General features: G+C 38.0%; 1 protein-coding gene across 2 annotated transcripts in view; it reads left to right on the top strand.

Annotated features, from left to right (window-relative positions):
- Positions 1-19,125, top strand: part of ZNF692 (zinc finger protein 692) — an 82,030-nt gene that overhangs the window by 22,413 nt on the left and 40,492 nt on the right. The window contains exons 2-4 of one of the 2 annotated variants that reach the window (XM_053692377.1): positions 13,721-13,872; positions 14,377-14,408; positions 14,519-14,920. In XM_053692377.1, coding sequence (XP_053548352.1) covers positions 13,721-13,872; positions 14,377-14,408; positions 14,519-14,920 — 586 coding nt within the window. Of the gene's footprint in view, positions 1-13,720; positions 13,873-14,376; positions 14,409-14,518; positions 15,086-19,125 lie in introns of both variants that reach the window. The other variant, XM_053692376.1, reaches the window with a different exon arrangement.

Below are 19,125 nucleotides of genomic sequence, written 5' to 3'. Positions count from 1 at the left end.
TAAATGTTGGAGATGCGGACATGTAAACAGCAATGCAGCACATATGTGGTGGTGGTGCAATGCCATTCAGAACTTTTGGAGACAGGTAATAGGGGAAGTAGAAAACATAATGGAAACAATATTCCCGTTAGACCCCCTAATATGGCTGCTAAACAAAAAACCTAAAATTAAATATAAACCTTACCTAAACTTATTTAAGATTATGACTAACGGGGCAAAACAACTGATAGCCAAAAACTGGAAATATAATGGAGCACCTTCACTTATTATGTGGGTTCAGAAGGTTACCGAGTTAATTTCACTAGAAGAATACTATTATCTCAAACATGGAAAAATGGATACTTATGCAGTGATAACCCAAACTTGGGACACATATCTTCAATTACTTAAAGAAAAACAACCCACAGAAAGTTAGACTGGTTGGGGGACATGGGCAGAGCAGGACGGATCCTTTCCCCTTTTTTTTTTTTTTTTTTTTTTTTTTTTTTCTTTCTTTCTTCTCTCCCCTTTTCTCTTTCTCTCCTCTCTCCCTCCCTTATTCTCTACCTTCCCGCTACCCCTTTTCCTTTTTTCTATATTGTTATTACGTATATCTCTATTGATTCCAATAAGTAGAGAGTTCTAGAAAGTTAATATATTTTGTATTAAAGTAAGGATAACAAATAATGGACAACTGTTGGATATGTAAACAACAAGGAGCTGCGTCTCCTATTATATGTATCACATTATGCAATATTCAATAAAGTTGTTTATAAAAAAAAAAAAAAAAAAAAAAAAATAATATTTAGTAAAAAAAAAAGTTATCAGAAGAACTATATTAAAGTGAAAGTAATTTTTCACCAACAGAATTAATGCCATGGATTCCTCTTATAACAATCTATGTAGTCACTAAGTTGGTTTTTTTTTGCATTCCTTCTTATTTTTTATTTTATATTGATTCTTCTATCATACCCTCTCATATGTTCCTCCACCCCTGCTGATTTCCTGGTTTTGTTATTTTACAAATATTTTTTTTTTAAAATTACAAAAATTTTTAAAATACGATCTCTGCTGTGATACATATTAAACAATGAATCACTCAATACATTGTTTAGTATCGTAGCAGTGATCGTATTAGCTGTTCCTGTTCTGTCAATGATTCCCTGAAGAGCGCACTGATCATTCACGGAGTCATAAGCCTAATTAGAATCTAAGGGGCCGAATTATCATTGTCTGGCGGACATGATACACTGTAGCGTATCATGTCCGCCAGACATTGCTGAATGCTGATAGCATACTCTGTCGGCATTTATGTTCTGGTGAACTGCTTGTGCAATGCCGCCCCCTGCAGATTTGCGACCAATCGGCCGCTAGGGGGTGTCAATCAGCCCGATCATATAGGATCAGTCTGATTGATGTCCGCAGCCTCAGAGGCAGCGGACCAGTTAAGGAGCAGCGGTCTTAAGACCGCTGCTTCATAACTGCTATTTCCGCAATCAAGGGGCCATTCGGCCCTTGATAAATCGGCCGCGAAGTGTCATCTTGCCAATAAATAAATGTGCTGATGCGGCTACGTCAATCACTATGTTTCCCTGTTGAGGACATTGCGCATGCGTGTCTCATGAACGCACTTCTATACAGGGAGTAAATTCAATGAGACACGCATGCGTAGTTGAAGTTGGGGGCGTAGAGTGAGGATGTTCAGACGCCACTGGGGGACCAATAAAAATATCTAAGACGATATTCGTCATATCAAAATAATTTAATTTTTTTTAGCCTGGCAGAGGAACGGCGATATATTGATGCGGACTGAAAGGTACAATTATGAGATAATTTAGATAATATCTAACAAAATCATGAATTAAACTTTACATATTTTTCGATGTATTTTGCGTTGCGGCATAGAGGTGCTTGATAGTTTACTTTCACTTTAATGTTGTTTTTTTTTATCAAGTTTAAGGGGATTGTGGTGACCTTGAAACTTTGAAACAGAAAGAGTCTCGTTTGTAACAATCTGCGTAGAAAACTATCATTTATGATTCTTCCTCACAACAATACAATTTCTGCTTGAAAAGTCTTATTAGTTAAACAAAAAGCAAATTGTCAGACTTGATTCTTTTCTTGATTTGAGAACTTGGATGACCATTAAAGGGACATAAACCCCCAAAAATGTCTTAATTGATTTAGATAGAGTGTAAATTAAAAAAATAAAATACAACTTTCCAATTTACTTCTGTTATCAAATTTACTTAAAGGGAAATTCCGGTCAAAATTTAACTGCACATAGAGGAATTAGATCTTGGAATAGAAACTTATTTGAAATATACAATAATTAGCAAAAATGCTTCTAGCAAACGTTATCACTGTTTTAGAGTTAACAGTTTTCTCTGCACGTGCATGTGAAGCATAGTTAGATATTCTAAGTGCACCCGTATTTTAAATACTGCTGCTCAGAGTGCCAGTGGGGCTTGTATCATGTCAGCAATTAACAAATTGAGTTATTAGCAGATGGTACAAGCCCCTTAGGCTTTGTGAGCAAGTGTTGAGTTTAAAATGCTGGTGCACGGTGCATACTTAAATACACTTTTTAAACAGCTATAGCTTTTATAAGAAGCATTTTTGCTAATACATATATATTATAATAAAAGCTCCTATTCAAAACTGAAATTCATCCATGTGGATTCCAATTTTGTCTGGAATGTGCCTTTAATTATCTTGTTATCCTTTGCTGAAAAGCAGGTTGAATGGTGTAATATATGGAAGCAGTTTCATACGTTATACATTTGAAAGAACAGTAGGTGGCAGCAGTGTTTCCTGTCAATCATGTGTCCTACCTATCAAGATATCTCTTCAATAAAGAATGCCATGTGAACAAAGTAAATTTAATAATAGAAGTAAAATAATGCTCTATCTATCTGAATCACAAGAGGAAAAATTAGGATTTTGTGTCCATTTAAAAATGTACTTTGATGTAATTTGTTTGGTATTTTTGTTCTACTTTACATTACGGACAATGTAATCTGTTGGCTATTCAATATTAATGAGCAAAGCTCCAGTTATCAGTCAGGAGGGTGTGAAGTTCAAAGCACAATAAATATCGTTGCCTATATGTAAAATGTTGTAGTTGACACCTGTGTTTATTTAATAGGAAGCATTTCTCTGCAGTTTAAAGGACTATTACATATACTGTAGTAGGATTGTATACTCAGACATAATAAAAAGGCAATGCAATAACACTTATGTAAAAATTTATCATCAGACGGATAAGCTCACTACTCGAGAGAGCAGTCGCCACCTACAAAGGTGCATCACATTGTGAAATTTAGGGACAATAAACTCAAAAAATGCTATTATTTAAAAAGATAGATAATCCCTTTATTGCCCATTCCCAAGTTTTGCACAACCAACACTGTTATATTAATACACTTTTTACCTCTGTGATTATCTTGTATCTAAGCCTCTGCAGACTGCCTCCTTATCTCAGATCTTTCGACAGACTTGCATTTCAGGCAATTAGTGCTGTTTCTTAAATAACTCTACTGGTGTGAGCACAATGTTATCTAATATGGCACACATGAACAAACAGTACATGTTAGTGGCTATTCACAGCCAGGCTGTGAGATAAGAGGTGGACTGCAGAGTTTTAGAAATCAGCCTATAAGCCTACCTAGGTTTAGCTTTTAACCAAAAATACCAAGAGAAAAAAGCAAATTTGATGATAAAAGTAAATTAGAAAGTTGTTTAAAATGAAATGCCCTTTCTGAATCATGAGAGTTTAATTTGAACTTTACTGTCCCTTTAACATTCACCACCCTCTGCTCCTGCGCAAGAGCAGGGCATGTCAGTCATCCGAACAAGTGAATGCAACTTCATAAATTTACCCTTTAGTTTGAATTTCTAATCACTAGTAGATTTTTTTCTGACAAATTACAATGTTATTCCCCCCCTCCACTGTATCATGATAAGCCAATCACAAAAAGCATACACATTTTATTATACTTTATTTATAAAGCTCCAACATATTCTGCAGAGCTGTCCATGGGTACAATTCATTTAAGTAAAACAATGATACAAAATGTAACAAATACAGGAGAAATTGAGGGCCCTATTTTCATATGCAGGGGAGGGGGGGTGTTTACCCAGCTCCTTTCAGTTGGTGTTCCACGACTACCTCATCAACAGTGCTAAACTGAAAGGTTCTAAGTAAGTTTTTAAAAGGTTTTATACTGGATTTTTATATCAGTATCTGTGCATATTCTTCTTTATAATGTCTATTACATGCAGTTATATGAAAATTGGTGTATACTGTCCCTTTAAGGAACTTCTTCATTAAACAAAGCAAAACATATCTGTGACTAGACCACTGTTGATGAGGCTTGACCAGAATAGAGGAACTAATGATCATGTTTGGAATTCAAAATGTCAAACTTTGTTTCTACACAAACTGTAATAATTTGGTTGTCCTTTCAATAATAAGCACTTCCCTTACAATGTTCCATGGTACTTCAACATGTACAATGAACAATACTCTTTCCCATTGGAAAAGCATTCTCGGAAATATAGATTTTATTTTTGTAATGCAAACTTAAAAATGAAGATTTATTCATATAAAAAAAGTTTACTAATGAGTCATCTAAAATATTATAATTATCATTAGTTTGTTAAACGGTGTCAAATTCTGTAGCACTGGGTACCTGAATAGTGGTAAACAATTATATTAATTCATAGTACAAACACAGGTACAGATTAAATAATAATTAATATAGGATGAGGAAGAAACTGCTCCAAAGAACTTACAGTCTACAGGTTTAAGATTGAGAAAACAGAAAGTGAGCAATAGGTTGTTAAGCGGATTGTGGTTCCAGCAGTGAGAAAAGGCAGTTTCAGATGTTTTTATTTTGCTGTTAAGGGTATGAGGAACTTTCAAGGGAGAGGTGATAACCTTCATTAAAGGGATAGTATAGTCAAAATTAAACTTTTATGATTCAGAAAGAGGATGCAATTTTAAGCAATTTTCTAATTTACTTCTATTATCAATTTTTCTTCATTCTCTTGATATCTTTATTTTAAAATGCTGGAATGTAAGCTTAGAAGTCAGCCCATTTTTAGTTCAGAATCTGGATAGCGCTTGCTTATTAGTGTCTAAATGTAGCCATCCAATCAGCAAGCGCTATCCAGGTGCTGAACAAAAAATAGGCTGGCTCCTAGACTTACTTTCCAGCTTTTGTAAATAAAGATACCAAGAGAACAAAGAAAAATTGATAATAGGAGTAAATTAGAAAGTTGCTTAAAATTGCATGCTCTGTCTGAATCATGGACGTTTATTTTTGACTAGACTATCCCTTTAAGTAGGTGGGTTTGTAAAGAGTGCTTACAACTGTGCTTTGAAACTAGTGGGGGACTGAACAGTAAATACATTTTCATAAAGTTGCAGAGGCACAGAAGTCTTTAAGGTGGGGGGAGTAGTAATAATTGGAGTGGATAGGCATAGGTTGAAGGTTTATTCAAAAAGGGCAGTTTGCTAGTATCTGGATATAGAGGAAATATAACCGTGTGTGACGTTATTGAGAGCTTTATAGGTTTATGGTTAATATTTTTAATTGAAATCTAAAGTATATGAGGGTGCCAATGTGGGGACTGGCTGAGAGGGGAAGCCGGCTTATGTGGATGAACATTAAGGTGGAGTTTAGCTGAGGCATTCATGATAGATTTGAGGGGGAGAGGTAGGAATTAAGAAGGCCACTTAGTAGTTGGTCTCAGAAGTCAATATGAGACAAAATAAGTGAGTGATTTCATATTTTGGTGGTAAAGAAAAAACATAATTTATGTAAGAACTTACCTGATAAATTCATTTCTTTCATATTAGCAAGAGTCCATGAGCTAGTGACGTATGGGATATACATTCCTACCAGGAGGGGCAAAGTTTCCCAAACCTTAAAATGCCTATAAATACACCCCTCACCACACCCACAATTCAGTTTAACGAATAGCCAAGAAGTGGGGTGATAAGAAAAAAGTGCGAAAGCATATAAAATAAGGAATTGGAATAATTGTGCTTTATACAAAAAAATCATAACCACCACAAAAAAAGGGCGGGCCTCATGGACTCTTGCTAATATGAAAGAAATGAATTTATCAGGTAAGTTCTTACATAAATTATGTTTTCTTTCATTTAATTAGCAAGAGTCCATGAGCTAGTGACGTATGGGATAATGACTACCCAAGATGTGGATCTTTCCACACAAGAGTCACTAGAGAGGGAGGGATAAAATAAAGACAGCCAATTCCTGCTGAAAATAATCCCCACCCAAAATAAAGTTTAATGAAAAACATAAGCAGAAGATTCAAACTGAAAACGCTGCCTGAAGTACTTTTCTACCAAAAACTGCTTCAGAAGAAGAAAATACAACAAAATGGTAGAATTTGGTAAAAGTATGCAAAGAGGACCAAGTTGCCGCTTTGCAAATCTGATCAACCGAAGCTTCATTCCTAAACGCCCAGGAAGTAGAAACTGACCTAGTAGAATGAGCTGTAATCCTATGAGGCGGAGTCTTACCCGACTCAACATAGGCAAGATGAATTAAAGATTTCAACCAAGATGCCAAAGAAATGGCAGAAGTTTTCTGGCCTTTCTAAAACCGGAAAAGATAACAAATAAACTTGAAGTCTTTCGGAAAGACTTAGTAGCTTCAACATAATATTTCAAAGCTCTAATAACATCCAAAGAATGCAACGATTTCTCCTTAGAATTCTTAGGATTAAGACATAATGAAGGAACCACAATGTCTTTACTAATGTTGTTGGAATTCACAACTTAGGTAAAAATTCAAAAGAAGTTCGCAACACTGCCTTATCCTGATGAAAAATCAGAAAAGGAGACTCACAAGAAAGAGCAGATAATTCAGAAACTCTTCTGGCAGAAGAGATGGCCAAAAGGAACAAAACTTTCCAAGAAAGTAATTTAATATCCAATGAATGCATAGGTTCAAATGGAGGAGCTTGAAGAACCCCCAGAACCAAATTCAAACTCCAAGGAGGAGAAATTGACTTAATGTCAGGCTTTATACGAACCAAAGCTTGTACAAAACAATGAATATCAGGAAGGATAGCAATCTGTCTGTGAAAAAGAACAGAAAGAGCAGAGATTTGACCTTTCAAGGAACTTGCGGACAAACCCTTATCTAAACCATCCTGAAGAAACTGTAATATTCTCGGTATTCTAAAAGAATGCCAAGAAAAAATGATGAGAAAGACACCAAGAAATATAAGTCTTCCAGACTCTATAATATATCTCTCTGGATACAGATTTACGAGCCTGTAACATAGTATTAATCACAGAGTCAGAGAAACCTCTTTGACCAAGAATCAAGCGTTCAATCTCCATACCTTTAAATTTAAGGATTTCAGATCCTGATGGAAAAAAGGACCTTGAGACAAAAGGTCTGGTCTTAACGGAAGAGTCCACGGTTGGCAAGAGGCCATCCGGACAAGATCCGCATACCAAAACCTGTGAGGCCATGCCGGAGCTACCAGCAGAACAAACGAGCATTCCTGCAGAATCTTGGAGATTACTCTTGGAAGAAGAACTAGAGGCGGAAAGATATAGGCAGGATGATACTTCCAAGGAAGTGATAATGCATCCACTGCCTCCGCCTGAGGATCCCGGGATCTGGACAGATACCTGGGAAGTTTCTTGTTTAGATGAGAAGCCATCAGATCTATTTCTGGAAGTTCCCACATTTGAACAATCTGAAGAAATACCTCTGGGTGAAGAGACCATTCGCCCGGATGCAACGTTTGGCGACTGAGATAATCCGCTTTCCAATTGTCCATACCTGGGATATGAACCGCAGAGATTAGACAGGAGCTGGATTCCGCCCAAACCAAAATTCGAGATACTTCTTTCATAGCCAGAGGACTGTGAGTCCCTCCTTGATGATTGATGTATGCCACAGTTGTGACATTGTCTATCTGAAAACAAATGAACAACTCTCTCTTGAGAAGAGGCCAAGACTGAAGAGCTCTGAAAATTGCACGGAGTTCCAAAATATTGATCGGAAATCTCACCTCCTGAGATTCCCAAACCCCTTGTGCCGTCAGATACCCCCACACAGCTCCCCAACCTGTAACACTTGCATCTGTTGAGATTATAGTCCAGGTCGGAAGAACAAAGAAGCCCCCTGAACTATACGATGGTGATCTGTCCACCATGTCAGAGAGTGTTGTAAAATCGGATTAAAGATATTAATTGAGATATCTTTGAGTAATCCCTGCACCATTGGTTCAGCATACAGAGCTGAAGAGGTCGCATGTGAAAACGAGCAAAGGAGATCGCATCTGATGCGGCAGTCCTAAGACCCAACATTTCCATGCATAAGGCTACCAAAGGGAATGATTGTGACTGAAGGTTTTGACAAGCTGATATCAATGTTAAACTTCTCTTGTCTGACAAGGACAGAGTCATAGACACTGAATTTATCTAGAAACCTAAAAAGGTTACCCTTGTCTGAGGAATCAATGAACTGAATGGTAAATTGATCCTCCAACCATGAATTTGAAGAAACAACACAAGTCGATTCGTATGAGATTCTTCGAAAATGAGAAGACTGAGCAAGTACCAAAATATCTTCCAAATAAGGAAATACCAAAACCCTATTCTCTGATTACAGAAAAAAGGGGCACCGAGAACCTTTGAAAAAAATTCTTGGAACTGAGGCTAGACCAAACGGTAGAGCCACAAAACTGGTAATGCTTGTCTAAAAAGAGAATCTCAGACACTAAAAGTGATCTGGATGAATCGGAATATGCAGATACACATCCTGTAAATCTATTGTAGACATATAATGCCCTTGCTAAACAAAAGGCAGGATAGTCCTACAATAACCATCTTGAATGTTGGTATCCTAACATAACGATTCAATAATGACAGATCCGGAACTGGTCTGAAGGAATTGACCTTCTTTGGTACAAATGAAGAGATAAAATAAAACCCCAGCCCCTGTTCCAGAACTGGAACTGGCATAAATACTCCAGCCAACTCTAGATCTGAAACACATTACAGAAATGCTGAGCCTTTGCTGTGTTAACTGGGACACGGAAAAGAAAAGAATCTCTTAGCAGGAGGCCTTAACTTGAAGCCAATTCTGTACCTTTCTGAAACAATGTTTCTGAAACCAGAGATTAAGAACGGAATTGATCCAAATTTCTTTGAAGAAAACGTAATCTGCCCCATACCAGCTGAGCTGGAATAAGGGCCGCACCTTCATAGGTACTTAGGAGCTGGTTATAGGTTTCTATAAGGCTTGGATATATTCCAAACTGGAAATAGTTTCCAAACTGATACCACTCCTGAGGATGAAGGATCAGGCTTTTGTTCCTTGTGAGGAAAGGAACTAAAATGATTATTTACCCTGGAAAGAAAGGGAAAGCAAAGATGACTTAGAAGACATGTCAGCATTCCAAGTTTAATCCATAAAGCTTTTCTAGCTAAAATAGCTAGAAACATATACCTGACATCAATTCTAATGATATTAAAAGATGGTATCACCAATAAAATTATTAGCATGTTATAGAATAATAATAATGCTATAAAATTATGATCTGTTACTTGTTGCGCTAAAGCTTCTAATCAAAAAGTTGAAGCTGCAGCAACATCCGCTAAAAATATAGCAGGTCTAAGAAGATTACCTGAACATAAGTAAGCTTTTCTTAGAAAGGATTCAATTTTCCTATCTAAAGGATCCTTAAATGAAGTACTATCTGCCGTAGGAATAGTAGTACATTAGCAGGAGTAGAGACAGCCCCATAACCTTAGGGATTTTTGTCTCAAAAAACTCTAATCTGTCAGATGGCACAGGATATAATTTGCTTAAACGTCTAGAAGGAGTAAATAAATTACCCAAATTATTCCATTCCCTGGAAATTACTTCAGAAATAGCATCAGGGAGATAAAACACTTCTGGAATAACTACAGGAGATTTAAAAACCTTATTTAAACGTTTACATTTAGAATCAAGAGGACCAGAATCCTCTATTTCTAATGCAAATAATACTTCTTTAAGTAAAGAACGAATAAATTCCATCTTGAACAAATACAAAGATTTATCAGCATCAACCTCTGAGACAGAAACCTCTGAACCAGAAGAACCATTATCAGTATCAGAATGATGATGTTCATTTAAAAATTCATCTGAAAAAAAGAGAAGTTTTAAAAGACTTTTATTTATACTAGAAGGAGAAATAACAGACATAGCCTTCTTAATGGATTTAAAAAATAAAATCTCTTATGTTATCAGGAACACTCTGAAAATTAGATGTTGACGGAACAGCAACAGGTAATGTAACAGTACTAAAGGAAATTTAATCTGCATTAATAAGTTTGACATGACATGCAATACAAATAACAGCTGGAGAAACAGATACCAAAAGTTTATAGCAGATACACTTAGCTTGGTAACTCCAGCACTGTGCAGTGATTTTCCTGAAGTATCTTCTGACTCAGTTGCAACGTGGAACATCTTGCAATATGTAAAAGAAAAAAACAACATATAAAGCAAAATTGATCAAATTCCTTAAATGACAGTTTCAGGAATGGGAAAAAATGCCAAAGAACAAGCTTCTAGCAACCAGAAGCAATAAAAAATGAGACTTAAATAATGTGGAGACAAAAGTGACGCCCATATTTTTTCGCGCCAAATAAGACGCCCACATTATTTGGCGCCTAAATGCTTTTTGGCGCCAAAAATGACGCCACATCTGGAACGCCGACACTTTTGGCGCAAAATAACGTCAAAGAATGACGCAACTTCCGGCGACACGTATGACGCCGGAAACGGAAATAGAATTTTTGCGCCAAAAAAGTCAGCGCCAAGAATGACGCATTAAAATGAAGCATTTTCAGCCCCCGCGAGCCTAACAGCCGACAGGGAAAAAGTCAAATTTTAGGTAAAAAATGTTAAATTAAAATGCATTATCCCAAATATGAAACTGACTGTCTGAAAAATAAGGAAAGTTGAACATTCTGAGTCAAGGCAAATAAATGTTTGAATACATATATTTAGAACTTTATAAACAAAGTGCCCAACCATAGCTAGGAGTGTCACAGAAAATAAGACTTACTTACCCCAGGACACTCATCTACATATAGCAGATAGCCAAACCAGTACTGAAACGAGAATCAGCAGAGGTAATGGTATATATAAGAGTATATCGTCGATCTGAAAAGGGAGGTAAGAGATGAATCTCTACGACCGATAACAGAGAACCTATGAAATAGACCCCTTAGAAGGAGATCACTGCATTCAAATAGGCAATACTCTCCTCACATCCCTCTGACATTCACTGCACGCTGAGAGGAAAACCGGGCTCCAACTTGCTGCGGAGCGCATATCAACGTAGAATCTAGCACAAACTTACTTCACCACCTCCATCGGAGGCAAAGTTTGTAAAACTGAATTGTGGGTGTGGTGAGGGGTGTATTTATAGGCATTTTAAGGTTTGGGAAACTTTGCCCCTCTTGGTAGGAATGTATATCCCATACGTCACTAGCTCATGGACTCTTGCTAATTACATGAAAGAAAACAAATTTGAAAGATTATATAGATGAGTATGGCAGGATTTGGTAAATGTGGATTAAAGGGTCCACTGTGATACCAAGACAGTGGATCTGGGTTAATGTTTTGAAAAGAATCCCCTGCCACAATAGTGGTTTCTGGTTAGGGTTGTCTATGAGAGGGGGGGAAGTAGGGAAACGTTTAGTTTCTGATAGATTGAGCTGTTGCTAATGAAAGAAAATCCAGAAGGAAATTGTCTAAGAGACCATGGTGGCCTGGTTGAGTAATGAAGGGGAGATAACAGTTGAAGAAAGGTAGATTTGAGTGTCAGCAGCAACTCCAAATGAACGGTTGGAAAGGTAGGAAGGGAACCAGGAGAGGCTTGGTGCCAAAAGAATTGAAAATGTGTGAAAGGCGATGATCTCTTGTGCTTAAATGCAGGAGAAGGAGAAGTAAGTTGTAGTGGCAAATTGATTTATCAGAGAGCAGATCGTTGGTTATCTTAGTGAGAGCAGTTTCTGTTAAATGTTTTGGGCAGAAGCCAAACTGGAGAGGGTTAAGTACAGCATTATTTGAAGAAATGTGTGTTAAAGGGACGCTGAACCCAATTTTTTTTCTTTCGTGATTCAGATAGAGCATGCAATTTTAAGCAACCTTCTAATTTACTCCTATTATCACATTTTCTTCGTTCTCTTACTATCTTTTTTTAAAAAAAAGGCAGCTAAGCTATTTTTTGGTTCAGGACACTGGACAGCAATGGTTTATTGGTGGGTGAATTTATCCACCAAATAGCAAGAACAACCCAGGTTGTTCACCAAAAATGGTCCGGCATCTAAACTTACATTCTGGCATTTCAAAAAAAGATACCAAGAGAATGAAGAAAATTTGATAATAGGAGTAACTTAGAGCATGCAATTTTAAGCAACTTTCTATCTGAATCACGAAAGAAAAAAAATTGGGTTCAGTGTCCCTTTAAGTGGTTATATAATAGAAGTTCCGGTAGTTTGGAGGTAAAGGGAAATAAAGAGACCGGCAGTGGTAGAATCAGTTTTTTTTTCTTTCTTAAAGGGACATTGTACACTAGATTTTTCTTTGCATAAATGTTTTGTAGATGATCAATTAATTTAGCCCGTCTGGTAGTGTTTTTGTAAAAATGTATAGTTTTTGCTTTTTTTAAAAACATTGCGCAGACTCCTAACCAAGCTCCACAGTGCAAGATGTATACGCGCGTTTACTGACTCCTGTTTATGTTATCTGTCTTTTCATATGCAGGGAAGGGGGGAGGGTCTCTTTTGTTTATCCAGACCCTTTCAGTGGGTGTCCCTGACTACCTCGTCAACAGTGCTAAACTGGGAGCTAAGCTTTATAAGTTTTTAAAAGGTTTTATACTAGATGTTAAAGGGACAGTCAAGTAAAAAAAAACTTTCATGATTTAAATATGGCATGTAATTTTAAACAACTTTCTAATTTACTTTTATTCCCAATTTTGCTTTGTTCTCTTGGTATTCTTAGTTGAAAGCTAAATCTAGGAGGTTCATATGCTAATTTCTTAGACCTTGAAGGCCACCTCTAATCTGAAAGCATTTTGACAGTTGTTCACCACTAGAGGGCGTTAGTTCATGTGTTTCATATAGATAACATAACATTGAGCTCAGGCACGTGAAGCTCCTAAGAGCAAGCACTGATTGGCTAAAAATGCAAGTCTGTTAAAAGAACTGAAATAAGGGGGCTGTTTGCAGAGCCATAGATACAAGGTAATCACAGAGGTAAAAAGTATATTTTTATAACTGTGTTGGTTATGCAAAATTAGGGAATGAGTAATAAAGGGATTATCTACCTTTTTAAACAACAAAAATTCTGGTGTTTACTGTCCCTTTAAGATCAGTATTTGTGCATATTCTTCTTTATAGTAGTTCCTATTACATGCAGTTATGACAATTGGTGTATACTGTCCCTTTAAAGAATGGGTGTGACTTGACCATGCTTGAAGGGATCAGGAAATGCGCCAGTTTTGAGAGACAATTTAAAAAAAGATAAGTTAGAGTTTGGTTCAAAGGAAAAGTCTCATTATTTAGGAAGGACAGTTCATTGCATTCTAACAAATATGAGACTTATTCAGAGGAGTCCACTCTAATAATGACAAAAAATAGAACATTCATTCCAGGCTCACTGGTTTCCATCTTCTTTAGGCTGCTGACCGCCGTGAAAAGAGACGTCTCTTGGACGCACAGCGAGGAAAGTGTCGTGTGCGTCTGGGCTGTCATTTGGATGAGTGGTGCTGTCTGAAAGAAAGTCTAGGATTTTCCCTGCACTCTCAGCTTGCAAAGTTCTTGTTGGACAGGTGAGAGGTTTAACTGTGGTATAGAACACTAACGGAGTTGTGGCATTGTGGTTTCTTTTTGTAGCACCTCATTAGTTAAATTGTGTTCTTTTGCCAGGTTTGTTAGCAAAGCTTGATAAATTCCTCGAGCTAGGAAGGCACAACTCCTAGAAATTTCCTCCTGTCTCCTATCTATATACAAAAACTATCTAGCAGGTAGATTCTCATTATTCTCACTGGCATCAAAGGTTGATATACATTTGATTTGCAAGCTCCTGTTGTACAGTACTATACATTATGATATATTCTATTTGTCACCCTTTCCATGATTGTCACAAAAGACAGAGTTATTTACTTTTTGTAAAGTCCAAAGAATAACTTTTATATATTGGGTTGGGATTCCCAAGACAATGTGCTTAGGTTGGGGATTCCAGAGCAATATAGCAGTTATTAATTAATTGGGGATTCCAGGGCAATATAGCAATTATTAATCTATTGCCAACACATTTCTGTCTATTATTACAGCTATAAATCTGTGGCCAGCACAAGAAATACTGGTGAGAAATTTACTACTATTATTATTATTTCATATCTCACAATACTTCTATATGCATTTTTCAAATGTCTTTAATTCCATGTCCCGATTCACACATTTTTTTTCTTCCAGTCACTGCAGAAGTCATTCTACTTTCAGTCTCTCTCTCTTCTCTAAATCACTTAATACAGTCGTGTCACCAGCATGGCAGAGATTGTCAGTTTACCCCCTCGCTCCTACCAATGCCTTCATTTGAAGGGCTTCAAGAGAACCAAGGTCTCTTGTGGGGGTGCAAAGCGGACCATTGCTTTTACTGGAACCCACAGGAAGAAAGATTGGAAAATCAAACACAATTGCAGTGTTCCAATTCATTTGAGGACAAGAAAAGACAGTCTACAAGAGAGGACATACTTGAAAAAGATGAAAGGCCGCAGGAGAACTTGGAGGAAGAAAAACAAGGGAAGGTCTCCAAGGAAGCAGGTCAATCTGAAGAAATCCATGAGATGGAGGAAATTGGGCATCTGCATTCTAAAAGTAAGGAAGGAATCCTCAGATTTCCTGGGGGTTGGGACTCTCGAGAAAATGAAAGCTGTTTGGGGGCGCAACTGGGGACTCCTGAGAGTGCACCACAAAATAAGTGTGTGCAGGAGAGTGTTCCCAGAAGCACAAGAAAACGAAGGAAGACCGATTCCAGCATAGGTAAGTGGTTAAAGGTAGTTAAAACTATGTCTGATTGTCAGATCAATGTATGTCATTTATTTAACCTTAAAAACTCAAAATAATATATTCATCTTTATGTAAAAATAAATATTGTAAAGTAGACTATTCTTTCACACATTTTGTATATTCAACAAGCATTACCTGTTCCACTGCCATATAAGTTTGTAGATAGTATACAATATACTATAGATGTGTTTATTTGGAATAAAAAGCAGATATATATACAGTAAATGCAGGTTAATTAGGGCTACCTTTTTATAGTAAATAGATAAATAGAACTAAATGAATTCAATTATATCCAATAATGAAAGACACATTTGATATATTGGATTCATTTTTAATTAGTTATCAAGACTAGAGTTTCTCCAACATAGGTGTGTCCGGTCCACGGCGTCATCCTTACTTGTGGGATATTCTCTTCCCCAACAGGAAATGGCAAAGAGCCCAGCAAAGCTGGTCACATGATCCCTCCTAGGCTCCGCCTTCCCCAGTCATTCTCTTTGCCGTTGCACAGGCAACATCTCCACGGAGATGGCTTAGGGTTTTTTGGTGTTTAAATGTAGTTTTATTCTTCAATCAAGAGTTTGTTATTTTAAAATAGTGCTGGTATGTACTATTTACTCTGAAACAGAAAAGAGATGAAGATTTCTGTTTGTATGAGGAAGATGATTTTAGCAACCGTTACTAAAATCGATGGCTGTTTCCACACAGGACTGTTGAGATGAAGTAACTTCAGTTGGGGGAAACAGTGGGCAGACTTTGCTGCTTGAGATATGACACATTTCTAACAAGACTTGGTAATGCTGGAAGCTGTCATTTTCCCTATGGGATCCGGTAAGCCATTTTCTTAGTTTTAAATATAAGAATAAAGGGCTTCACAAGGGCTTTAAAGACTGGTAGACATTTTTCTGGGCTAAAACGATTACTTTATAAGCATATTTAATGGTTTATAACTTTGAAGAGTTATTTTAATCTTGGGAATTGTGTTAAAAAAACGGCAGGCACTGTATTGGACACCTTTTTCACTGGGGGCCTTTTCTAGTCATAAGCAGAGCCTCATTTTCGCGCCACTAATGCGCAGTTGTTTTTGAGAAGCAAGGCATGCAGATGCATGTGTGAGGAGCTCAGATCCACTGAAAAAGCTTATTGAAGGCGTCATTTGGTATCGTATTCCCCTCTGGGCTTGGTTGGGTCTCAGCAAAGCAGATACCAGGGACTGTATAGGGGTTAAATGTAAAAACGGCTCCGGTTCCGTTATTTTAAGAGTTAAAGCTTTCAAATTTGGTGTGCAATACTTTTAAGGCTTTAAGACACTGTGGTGAAATTTTGGTGAATTTTAAACAATTCCTTCATACTTTTTCACATATTCAGTAATAAAGTGTGTTCAGTTTAAAATTTAAAGTGACAGTAACGGTTTTATTTTAAAACGTTTTTTGTGCTTTGTTATCAAGTTTATGCCTATTAACATGTCTGAACCATCAGATAGACGATGTTCTGTATGTTCGGAAGCCAAGGTTCCTCTCCATTTAAATATATGTGATGAATGTGACAAACAAAGTAGGGACAATGATGCCACTGATAATAATGTTGCCCAAAATGATTCCTTAAGTGAGGGGAGTAAGCATGGTACTGCATCATCTCCTTCTATGTCTACACCAGTCTTGCCCACTCAGGAGGTCCCTAGTTCATCTAGTGCGCCAATCCTCCTTACTATGCAACAATTAACGGCTGTAATGGATAATTCTATTAAAAACATTTTAGCCAAAATGCCCACTTATCAGCGAAAGCGCGACTGCTCTGTTTTAGATACTGAAGAGCATGAGGACGCTGATGATAATGGTTCTGACATGCCCTTACACCAGTCTGAAGGGGCCAGGGAGGTTTTGTCTGAGGGAGAAATTTCAGATTCAGGAAAAATTTCTCAACAAGCTGAACCTGACGTTATTACATTCAAATTTAAATTGGAACATCTCCGCGCTCTGCTTAAGGAGGTGTTATCTACTCTGGATGATTGTGACAATTTGGTCATTCCAGAGAAATTATGTAAGATGGACAAGTTCCTAGAGGTCCCGGTGCCCCCCGAAGCTTTTCCTATACCCAAGCGGGTGGCGGACATTGTAAATAAAGAATGGGAAAGGCCCGGCATACCTTTTGTCCCTCCCCCTATATTTAAGAAATTATTTCCTATGGTCGACCCCAGGAAGGACTTATGGCAGACAGTCCCCAAGGTCGAGGGGGCGGTTTCTACTCTGAACAAACGCACCACTATCCCTATAGAAGATAGTTGTGCTTTCAAAGATCCTATGGATAAAAAATTAGAGGGTTTGCTTAAAAAGATTTTTGTTCAGCAAGGTTACCTTCTACAACCAATTTCATGCATTGTTCCTGTCACTACAGCAGCGTGTTTCTGGTTCGAAGAACTAGAAAAGTCGCTCAATAAACAATCTTCTTATGAGGAGGTTATGGACAGAGTTCAAGCACTTAAATTGGCTAACTCTTTTACCTTAGACGCCACTTTGCAATTAGCTAGATTAGCGGCGAAAAATTCAGGTTTTGCTATTGTGGCGCGCAGAGCGCTTTGGCTAAAGTCTTGGTCAGCGGATGTGTCCTCCAAGAACAAATTGCTTAACATCCCTTTCAAGGGGAAAACGCTGTTTGGCCCTGACTTGAAAGAGATTATTTCAGACATCACTGGGGGAAAGGGCCACGCCCTTCCTCAGGATAGGTCTTTTAAGGCTAAAAATAAAACAAATTTTCGTCCCTTTCGCAGAAACGGACCAGCCTCAAATTCTACATCCTCTAAGCAAGAGGGTAATTCTTCTCAAACCAAGCCAGCCTGGAGACCGATGCAAGGCTGGAACAAAGGTAAGCAGGCCAAGAAGCCTGCTACCGCTACTAAGACAGCATGAGATGTTGGCCCCCGATCCGGGACCGGATCTGGTGGGGGCAGACTCTCTCTCTTCGCTCAGGCTTGGGCAAGAGATGTTCAGGATCCTTGGGCGCTAGAAATAGTTTCTCAAGGTTATCTCCTGGAATTCAAGGAACTACCCCCAAGGGGAAGGTTCCACAGGTCTCAATTGTCTTCAGACCAAATAAAAAGACAGGCATTCTTACATTGTGTAGAAGACCTGTTACAAATGGGAGTGATTCATCCTGTTCCATTAGGAGAACAAGGGATGGGGTTTTACTCCAACCTGTTCATAGTTCCCAAAAAAGAGGGAACATTCAGGCCAATTTTGGATCTCAAGATCCTAAACAAATTTCTCAGGGTTCCATCGTTCAAAATGGAAACCATTCGGACAATTCTTCCTACCATCCAGGAAGGTCAATTCATGACCACGGTGGATTTAAAGGATGCGTATCTACATATTCCTATCCACAAGGAACATCATCGGTTCCTAAGGTTCGCCTTTCTGGACAAGCATTACCAGTTTGTGGCACTTCCATTCGGATTAGCCACTGCTCCAAGAATTTTCACAAAGGTACTAGGGTCCCTTCTAGCGGTGCTAAGGCCAAGGGGCATTGCAGTAGTACCTTACTTGGACGACATACTGATTCAAGCGTCGTCTCTGCCACAAGCAAAGGCTCATACGGACATTGTCCTAGCCTTTCTCAGATCTCACGGGTGGAAAGTGAACGTAGAAAAAAGTTCTCTATTCCCGTCAACAAGAGTTCCCTTCTTGGGAACAATAATAGACTCCTTAGAAATGAAGATTTTTCTGACAGAGGCCAGAAAATCAAAACTTCTAAGCTCTTGTCAAGTACTTCATTCTGTTCTTCTTCCTTCCATAGCGCAGTGCATGGAAGTAATAGGTTTGATGGTTGCGGCAATGGACATAGTTCCTTTTGCGCGAATTCATCTAAGACCATTACAACTGTGCATGCTCAGACAGTGGAATGGGGATTATACAGACTTGTCTCCGACGATCCAAGTAGATCAGAGGACCAGAGATTCACTCCGCTGGTGGCTGACCCTGGACAACCTGTCACAAGGGATGAGCTTCCGCAGACCAGAGTGG

Source organism: Bombina bombina, chromosome 9 (assembly GCF_027579735.1).
Source record: "Bombina bombina isolate aBomBom1 chromosome 9, aBomBom1.pri, whole genome shotgun sequence".
Classification (NCBI taxonomy): Eukaryota; Metazoa; Chordata; class Amphibia; order Anura; family Bombinatoridae; genus Bombina; species Bombina bombina.
Note: the sequence above shows the minus strand (reverse complement) of the source record. Positions and strands in the feature narration are given on the sequence as shown.